We start from the raw sequence: 10,326 nt of genomic DNA, 5'->3' as shown, positions 1-10,326 counted from the left end.
TACCAAAACGTGATGTGGATAAGAAAATGAGCATGGTTAGGTCAGATTTGTCAAATTCAATTTGCAATTCAACCATAGTTCTATGGATGAGCTTTTAAATCATTTCAATCTTGTTTGATAATCATTTTATTTTTCATTCTTAGATTTTAAAAATAAGTCTATTTTCTTTCATTTTTTTATAATAATTTACATTGTTCTTAAATATAGTGGTTGAACTTTTGGTCAAATTTGAAAAAACAAAAACAACTTTTGAAAAGCATTTTTTTTTAAAATTTAGTTTTCAAATTTTGACTTGGTTTTTCAAATCATTGGTAAAAGGTAGATAATAAATTAAGAAATTAGGAAGTGAAAGTAGTGTCTATAGGCTTAATTTTCACAAAAAAAAAAAACAAATAAATAAATAAAGACTCTGTTTGGTAGCTTTTATTTTTTTTTAAATTAAAATTATTTCACCCACATTGCTTAAATTTTAAAAATAAAAGTAACTTTTGAAAAGTTATTTTTTTAGTTCTAAAAATTCTGCTTGGTTTTTTAAATTATTAGTAAAAAAGAAAGAAATTTGGAAGTGAAAATCGTATAATAGAATTAATTTTCAAAATCAAAATGGTTACCAAATAATGTCAAAATAATTACAAACGGAGCTTTGATGATTCACTTTTTCCTTTTTTTTTTTCCAGATTTTTTCCTGATAAATATCAATTTTCACATTTGAAGTCAAGAAATTAATCAAATAACAATTATTCATTTTCCTAAATATTCGTGGTATGGTCACCGACACTCAAAGTAACAAAATTAAGACTACCACAACCTTGGCCAAAAGATGGCCAAATTTTGTCACATTTACGCCTTCAAATAAAAAACAAAAGAGCAAACCTTTGCCAAAGGGACTTGAACTTCTCTTTAATGAGAATTGAGAATGCCTTTTTTAAAAATAATAATAATAATAATTTTATATAATTTAAAATTACGAGAATTTTTTTTTAGATAATAAAGATATAATTATAATGTTGTCATTAGTTTAACTTTGAGGCGGTAATAGAATTTATAAATATAATTAGATTTGGCTTTTAATCACATTTAGTTAGAGTTATAAATATGTCATATTCATAATTCTCAAAGTAAATGTGACCATAAAACAAATGAATCACTTTCCACTCATCAATTAATTTATATTTTTTTATTATAGATTGAATCATAGATCCACGTATATGGAAAATAAAGTAAACAATAATAAATGTATTATGTATGCCACATATTATATTATTGTTCATTTTATTGCTTTTACTGTTGATGTATATATGTTATTAATTATTCAAAACATAAATGTTGGATTAAAAAGTTTAGAGGTTTGAATCTATTAAAAAAAAAAAGAAAAAGAAAAGGAAAGTAGAAAGAGTATCTGATAACCCCATCCAGTGGAGGCTGTGGAGGAGGCGCCACGTCCACAACCTGCGCCATCTTCTGATCTTCTAATCTTCATTTTTCGTTATTTTAATGAACAAGCTCTGAATTAAACAACTTTCAAAGGGGCCAAGAAGAAATCTATACTCCCATTAACAATGGAGAAACTGGCAATTCCTTGCCAAACGAATCCTCCAATTTCTGTTCCTGCTTCAATTATCAAACCCAAACCCCTTAAATTCTCCTCAAAACCAACTAAATCTTCTATATTTTTCACCCAGAAACTTACTACAAGGTTCAATGACGACCATTTGAGTTACCTTTGCAGTAATGGGCTCCTCCGGGAAGCCATAACAGCCATCGATTCAATGTCTAAACGTGGGTCTAAGTTAAGCACTAACTCTTATATCAACTTGCTTCAAACTTGCATAGATACGGATTCTGTTGAACTGGGTCGTGAGCTTCATGTTCGTATGAGTTTAGTCGATCAGGTAAACCCATTTGTTGAGACAAAGCTAGTTAGCATGTATGCGAAATGCGGGTTTCTAAAAGATGCACGTAAGGTGTTTGATGGAATGCAGGAGAGGAATTTGTACACTTGGTCGGCAATGATAGGCGCATATTCAAGAGAGCAGAGATGGAAAGAAGTAGTTGAACTTTTCTTTTTGATGATGGGAGATGGGGTATTGCCTGATGCATTTCTTTTCCCAAAAATATTGCAGGCTTGTGGGAATTGCGAGGATCTTGAAACTGTGAAGTTAATACATTCTGTGGTTATTCGATGTGGGTTAAGTTGTTATATGCGTGTCAACAATTCTATTTTGACGGCATTTGTCAAATGTGGGAAATTGAGTCTAGCTAGGAAGTTCTTTGAGAACATGGACGAAAGAGATGAGGTCTCTTGCAATGCTATGATAGCTGGTTATTGCCAGAAGGGAAATGGTAATGAAGCTAGGAGATTGCTTGATGCGATGAGCGATCAAGGATTCAAACCGGGTCTGATTACTTATAACATAATGATTGCTAGTTATAGCCAGTTGGGGAATTGTAGTCTTGTTCTAGAATTGAAGAAGAAGATGGAGAGTATGGGGATAGCGCCTGACGTCTATACTTGGACCTCAATGATATCGGGTTTTGCTCAAAGCAGCAGGATTAGTCAGGCATTGGATTTCTTCAAGGAGATGATTCTAGCTGGGGTTGAACCAAATGCTATAACTATTGCAAGTGTGACCTCGGCCTGTGCTTCCTTAAAATCACTGCAAAAAGGGCTGGAGATACATTGTTTTGCAATTAAAATGGGAATTGCGCACGAAGTATTGGTTGGGAATTCACTTATTGATATGTATTCTAAATGTGGAAAATTGGAAGCTGCTCGCCATGTCTTTGACACGATTTTAGAAAAAGACATTTATACGTGGAACTCGATGATTGGAGGATATTGTCAGGCTGGATATTGTGGTAAAGCATATGAACTTTTTATGAGATTAAGGGAATCAAATGTAATGCCTAATGTTGTTACATGGAATGTGATGATATCAGGATGTATACAGAATGGAGATGAGGATCAAGCTATGAACCTCTTTCAAATCATGGAAAAAGATGGGGAGGTTAAGCGGAATACAGCATCCTGGAATTCTCTTATTGCTGGGTACCACCAGCTTGGTGAAAAGAACAAAGCTCTAGCAATATTTCGACAAATGCAGTCTCTTAATTTTAATCCTAATTCAGTGACTATCTTGAGCATTTTACCAACTTGTGGAAATGTAATGGCAGAGAAAAAAATAAAGGAAATCCATGGTTGTGTGTTGCGCAGAAACCTGGAGTCTGAGCTTCCTGTTGCAAACTCACTTATAGACACTTATGCCAAATCAGGGAACATTCAATATTCAAGAACCATCTTTGATGGCATGCCATCCAAAGATATTATCACCTGGAATTCAATTATTGCAGGATATGTTTTACATGGTTGTTCAGATGCTGCATTTCATTTGTTTGGTCAGATGAAAAAGTTTGGAATTAGGCCGAACCGAGGTACTCTGGCTAGTATTATTCATGCCTATGGCATTGCTGGAATGGTAGACAAGGGAAGACATGTTTTTTCTAGCATCACTGAAGAACATCAAATTCTACCAACTTTAGATCATTATTTTGCTATGGTAGATCTGTATGGACGTTCTGGGAGGCTTACAGATGCAATAGAGTTCATCGAAGATATGCCTATAGAACCCGATGTCTCTATCTGGACAAGCTTACTTACTGCCTGTAGGTTTCACGGCAACTTACACTTGGCAGTACAAGCAGTCGAGCGCCTACACGAATTGGAGCCTGATAATCATGTGGTTTACCGTTTATTAATACAAGCATATGCTTTATATGGGAAATTTGAACAAACTCTAAAAGGGAGAAAGCTTGGAAAAGAGAGTGCGATGAAGAAATGTACAGCACAGTGCTGGGTTGAAGTCAGGAACAAAGTCCATTTATTTGTCACTGGCGAGCAGTCTAAGCTTGACGTTCTAAATACTTGGATAAAGAGCATTGAAGGGAAAGTAAAGAAATTTAATAATCACCATCATCTTTCTATTGAAGAAGAACAGAAAGAAGAAAAAATTGGTGGGTTCCACTGTGAAAAATTTGCTTTTGCTTTTGGCCTTATTGGCTCATCTCATACACCCAAAAGTATAAAGATTGTGAAAAATTTAAGAATATGTGGGGACTGTCATCAGATGGCCAAATATATCTCAGCGGCTCATGAATGTGAAATATATTTAAGTGACTCAAACTGCTTGCACCATTTCAAAAATGGTCACTGTTCTTGTGGGGATTATTGGTAGCCTTTAACAAGACGTGGAAGTTGTTCTTAGAATCAGATTCCTGTAGAATTTGGCTGAGAATGAATTGTTCATAACATCATTTTGACAGGTGTGAGACCTATTCATAGGTATCCGAATTTTGTTTATGGTATTCATAATTTTATTTATTTATTAATATAATTCATATAGATTCTTAATAGCAGTTAGTGGAGCATGGAGACATTGCATGCTTGTTTGGGTGCATAGCTTACTGTTTCTTGCAAGTGTGTAATGACATGACACATTTAGGTTGAAATGATCCTTGATAGTGTATCACCTTGGTATTTTGATGAAGTTATAGAGAAAGCTTCTTGGTTGAACTAGACTTTCATGATTTGCTTATTCCCATGTTGGAGGGTAGTCACTTTCTAGATTCATGTCCAATTGGTATGGTGGTTTTACCTCCTTAGCTTAGCTGCTGCTCACTTGAGATTGATTGTTAAGTCCATCTCGATTTTTGTTTACCTTTGGTTATAAGAAATCTCCGTGCAGATGGCTGTTTTACTAATAATTCAGTTATGTCCCTCTGTGAGTGAACATACCATTATGGATTGTCAAGCTTCTTCATGCGTACCGGTTATCATTTTCTGCAAAGGCCATGATGTAGAGTAATATGCGCTCCTTCTCAGACAGTGGGGAAGCCCCTGGGGAGGGGTTGATATGTAGAGAAAACCGAGATAAAGGTCTGTTGGGATTTCATGCCTGCGTACGTCACTTTTCATAAATTTCACTGGATTAAACTCTCACCGTCATTGTTTGTTAATTTGGTGGAATATGCATAACAATCAGCTGGTGGGACTCTAGTTAGGATGTCATACATAGGAAAATAAGACAAGCTCGCCATATTTTAATTGAAAACAAAGCGACCCATGGAGACGAGAGAATAATAATGATACCAAACAGATTAGGATCCATTGGCAAACACTATTATTTATTTGTTTTCTTTAAATATTAGATTTCATTTTTCTATTCTATCCAGGGATCAGATTCTTGTCTACTAAATCTTTCCCCTCCTTAGTGAAAATTGGAATCTATCTCCTCCCCATCATTTGAAAAAGCTTTTGAAACCTTGATTCTGTACTCCACGCCTTTTTTGCTCAAATAAATTCCTCACAGTCTGCTTTGAACGCTACAATTGTGCTCAGGCATTGAAGTTCAAGAAAATCGTTGCTCTTCTCACATTTCTAGTCTTTTGTTTCTGTAACGAGAATGGTAGGTGCTATTCATTTGCTTTGCATTATTTGATTGCATTCAACTTTTTTTTTCTTCCACAGCCAGTTAGAAGTTTGTTTTTTCCCACACAGAGTTTTGATGATTCTCGAAAAATCAAGCCAATCATGGCTGGTCCTTTTGGAGGACCAGGTGGAAGTAACTGGGATGATGGAGTTTATTCAACTATCAGGCAGTTGGTAATTTGCCATGGAGCTGGTATCGACTCCATTAAGATTCAATATGATGTGAAGGGAAGTTCAATTTGGTCAGATAGACATGGAGGAAATGGTGGCACTAAAACAGACACGGTAGCCCCATACTTTACTGGATCATCGATTGTTTGCTCAATAATTTCGAAACGTCTCAAGTCCTGTACTTCTTTGAAATGAAATTTAGATTTCCAAATGATACACAAATGCGTGTTAGTTGGTTTTGGTTGATCATTGATGATGAATACAGGAGTCTCTGTGTACTAAGTTATCGTTTTTGGTTTTACAGGTGAAGCTTGATTTTCCGGATGAGTACTTGACTATGATCCGTGGACACTATGGTAGCTTTGTGTCATTTGACAAAGTTTTTGTTCGATCCCTGACTTTTATGAGCAACAAAAAGAAGTACGGACCTTACGGGGTCGAACAAGGAACAATTTTCTCGTTTCCCATGACTGAGGGCAAGATTGTAGGGTTCCATGGCAGGAGTGGATTGTACCTGGATGCCATTGGAGTTTATCTAAAGCCTATGGCTACACAATCGCCATCTAAAGCAATGATTCAGTCACAGAATTATGTTGCTAGTAAGACTGACAGTGAAGGCTATTCAATTATACAAGGCAGTGTTGGCCAAAATTATGATATTGTTCTTGCTGTTAGGCAGAAGGATGAATTCAAAAAGCCTCTTCCAACTACTATCTCAAAACAAGTATCTAGTTCCTCAAGCTCAGAATCAAGCGATGATGAATCCACAGTCAAGGTGGGATGAAACTTTTTACTTTTACGCCTTTATTATCTTGTTTCAAGTAAACTTTTTCCCCTCCCACATCTACTTTTGTACGAATAGAATTCAAATAACGGTTGGTGATTGTCATCTCAGAGGCCTGTTAAGAAGGGACCGTCTAGAGTCGAAAATGTGGTACCATGTGGACCCTGGGGTGGCTCAGGTGGAACTCCATTTGATGATGGATATTATACTGGTATTAGACAAATTAATGTGTCGCGTAATGTTGGAATTGTATATATAAGAGTTCTGTATGCTTGTGATGAGGAATCTATATGGGGAGGACGAGCAGGTGGAACTGGAGGATTCAAAAATGACAAGGTGAAATAATTTCCTGCATATTTTGGATTGGAAGGCATGCAGTTCCACCTCTCAGTTATTAGTTTCTCTTAGTCGTAACAATGGTTTTGCAGGTTATCTTGGATTATCCATATGAAATCTTGACTCATGTAACTGGACACTATGGGCCTGTCATGTACATGGGACCTAATGTTATCAAGTCACTCACATTCCATACTACAAAAACGAAGTACGGACCATTTGGAGAGGCACAAGGAACCCCCTTTAGTACCAACGTCAAGGAGGGGAAGATCGTTGGATTTCATGGGAGGAAAGGTTTGTTCCTAGATGCTCTTGGTGTGCACTTAGTTGAAGGAAAGGTGACCCCGGTGTCTCGTCCTCCCTCCAGCGGTATTGTTCCTGCTGCACCACCGGTTCTTGAAAATGAGAATGCCCCTTGGACTGTGAAACTGGCACCTTCAAAAGGAGGAGCACTTGAAGAGGTACTGTCTAACGCTGCTAACCTTTTTAGATGTTTCTTGCGACTGAACAAACAGTGGAAGCTAATATAAGTATAGTCATGAAAGAACTTATGGATTGATTATTTGTTTCATAGATTGCTCGTGGTGTAGTAAAACAACCAGCACCCTGTGGACCTGGACCATGGGGCGGAGATGGCGGGAAACCATGGGATGATGGAGTATTTTCGGGCATTAAACAGATATACTTGACACGGTCTCTTGAAGCTTTTTGTTCGATTCAAATTGAATATGATCGAAACAAACAATCAGTTTGGTCAGTTAAGCATGGAGGAAACAGTGGAACAACCATACATCGGGTACCATTGAATTTACCTTCAACAGTTTCTTTTACCTGCTAATATATATTACATCCACAATCAAACAAACACTTATTCTGGCTGTGTTTGCAGGTAAAATTGGATTATCCACATGAAGTGTTAACTTGTATATCAGGATATTACGGTTACATCGGTAAAGATGAGAGACAACAAGCTATAAAGTCGCTTACTTTTCACACAAGCAGGGGGAAGTTCGGTCCATTTGGGGAGGAGGTAGGGTCGTTTTTCACGTCCACGACGACGGAGGGCAAAGTGGTTGGCTTCCATGGGAGGAGCAGCTTGTATTTGGACGCCATTGGAGTTCACATGCAACACTGGCTAGGAAGCCAAAGGGCTTCCAAGTCTTTGTTCAAACTGTTCTGATATGAAAATGAAAGAACTAATAATGCTGAGATGGAGCAATATGATTCCGTTAGTAATCAATTAGGGAAAAGTGAGATTCTATCATCTTTTCCTTGTCTTCCATTTGCATGGAAAAGAATGTTTGGCCTAATCAATAACGCTTATCAATATTATTCCTGCATATGATATTTCATATTCGATACTACTAGTGAAATGTAATAAAAATTGAGCGTGAATACAGTATGTAGAGTGATTTTTTAAGTGTTTTTTTAATCAATGAAGTTTTTTTTTTTTTTTTTAGAGTTGAAAAAAGTACTTAAAAGCACTTGAAAAATCATTTCAAACAGGTCAAAAGTTATTTGTGGAGGTTGTTCATAAGGTGTAATATTGTGATATTATGTTGAATAGTTGTGTGATAATGTGATATTGTGTTGTAATGAGGTGAGGGATGATTGGTCACATCAATAGACAAATATGAATTTTGATTAAGTTTTACGAAACTTTAATAGAGCTCTATTTTAGATTTCTAACCACAAATTTCATTTTTGATTAACAATACAAAAGATAGAAATAGTGATAAAACTTTTAAGGGACCTAGATTAAAATGACTTTTTATTGGTTTAATTATTAAAAATATTTCTGAACTAGGGTTAGTTTGAATTAAAAAGTTCTATTTTAAAAACAGATGAAGACTCTCGCAGATAAATTCATGGACAAAAAAAAATTGTCCATCCTTTGTTTAGGTGAACAAATCTCGACACACATAAAGTAAATTTGGGGGTTAGGGTTTGTGAAAATATTGCAAATGAAAAAAAAAAAAATCGAATTGTACAAATGTATTGATGATAAATGTATCATGTCTCTTTGTTTTATATTTATTCAGATATGCAAATTTGAAAAGAAAAAATTTGCACAATCCAATACTATGAATGAGTTTAGAATTAGAGGTGGGTGTTTTTTTGTTGGAGGTAAGATGAAAGTAAGTCTTGGAATATCATTCCTCTAATCTAAATATAAGCTAACCAAAACTCAAGTTATCAAACCCATGACAAAGAGATTAATACAGAGAGAAATCAATGTCAAAGTGAGCGTAACTCGATTCAACTAAGATGTCTATAGTTCGAATTCTATTGTCTTATTATTCTTAAGAAGAAGAAAAAAGGAAAAAAAATGTAGGTAACTATGTGACATGTCAACTAACTTTGATAGGTAAAAACTGAAAAGAGAAACAAAAACAAAATGAAGATACATATTAATTATTTTGGGCCTTGGAAAATGATCATGGGCCAAAAATTCCTTAAATCCTTGAAAAATGCTGAATGGGCCTTTGGAAAGTGGGGTTCAATAGATTGGGCAACTCAAGCACATAGTTTTGTGATGAACATTGTCTTTTCATCATTAGAACTTTCAATTTTACTAAATAATATCATTGAAATTGAATTACAGAAGGATATGAAATAACATTAAATATATATATATATATATATAGATATAAACACTTACCCTATCCAGTTAGAAAATAGAATCAAACTGATTTGGGCAGTTGTTAATGACTCTCCTGACTTGAACAATTTTGTACTAATGATTAGCATTTTTTTTTTTTCCAAAATCCAAATCATGAGAAACGATCTGTTACTTCTAGATCATTTCTTAAATAATTGTTTCTTATATGATACAATGATCTAGTGGAAAAGCAACATTCCCAAAAAAACAAAAACAAAACAAAAATACACAAAACAAAATGCAAAAGTGATTAATTCTCTAAAGTTATCCAAAAAAGAAAAGAAAAGAAAAAGAAATAAAATTGTAGCTCATTATGTCCCTTCCATTATGGTTGCAATTTTTGATAGGATAATAACAACTATCATGAAAATATATTTTTTTAAAAAAAAAAAAAAAGAAAGAAAGAAAGACAACAGTTGGACAATAACTTATATGATGGAAGAGAAAAATTATTCAACATGACTGTTGGTAAAACCATGACTTCTAGCTGTAATTTCTCTATCATATTTAACAATGTAAAATTATCTATAAAATTGTCAGCCTCAAGTAATTTCTCCAATACTCCAACGTAAATAAAAACTACTAAAATTCACCATGATTGTTTTTTTATTTACATGTAGACAATAAGTTATGTTGGATTTATCTAAAAAAAATTCAACCTGACCTGAATTTAGACGATAAAAAGATAAATTGATCAGATATGAACATGGACGATAATAATATAAACCTTATCTGATTTCATGAATACATACAAATATACAAATATTTATAAGGAAATTTCTATCCTGAATTCCTATGGTAATTGAGTGTTTGTTTCTCAAGAAAGGAAAAAACTTGAACAAGTTTTCCATTGGTTTGGGTTTTGGTTCTCTTCAAAACTTTTACCCA

The 10,326-nt window shown here is 34.7% G+C and overlaps 1 protein-coding gene across 1 annotated transcript; it reads left to right on the top strand.

Moving 5' to 3' along the window:
- The first annotated feature begins 1,420 nt into the window (after positions 1 to 1,420).
- On the top strand, positions 1,421 to 8,234 carry LOC120075516 (pentatricopeptide repeat-containing protein At1g19720). The gene is made up of 7 exons (XM_039028974.1): positions 1,421 to 4,228; positions 5,467 to 5,770; positions 5,961 to 6,431; positions 6,552 to 6,776; positions 6,869 to 7,237; positions 7,351 to 7,572; positions 7,666 to 8,234. The coding sequence occupies exons 1-7, from the start codon at positions 1,560 to 1,562 to the stop codon at positions 7,954 to 7,956; spliced, it is 4,551 nt and encodes a 1,516-aa protein (XP_038884902.1). The 5' UTR covers positions 1,421 to 1,559; the 3' UTR covers positions 7,957 to 8,234.
- Positions 8,235 to 10,326: the final 2,092 nt, after the last annotated feature.

Source organism: Benincasa hispida, chromosome 4, assembly GCF_009727055.1.
Source record: "Benincasa hispida cultivar B227 chromosome 4, ASM972705v1, whole genome shotgun sequence".
NCBI lineage: Eukaryota > Viridiplantae > Streptophyta > Magnoliopsida > Cucurbitales > Cucurbitaceae > Benincasa > Benincasa hispida.
The sequence above is the reverse complement of the archived record's forward strand: the minus strand, read 5'-3'. Positions and strand labels throughout refer to the sequence as shown.

Bases quoted from the DNA above. Each gene is read 5' to 3' on its own strand.
- LOC120075516 (XM_039028974.1), top strand. From the start codon at position 1,560: ATGGAGAAACTGGCAATTCCTTGCCAAACGAATCCTCCAATTTCTGTT. The intron at 6,777-6,868 runs GTGAAATAATTT...ATGGTTTTGCAG, and splicing joins GAGGATTCAAAAATGACAAG to GTTATCTTGGATTATCCATA. The intron at 7,238-7,350 runs GTACTGTCTAAC...TTTGTTTCATAG, and splicing joins AAGGAGGAGCACTTGAAGAG to ATTGCTCGTGGTGTAGTAAA.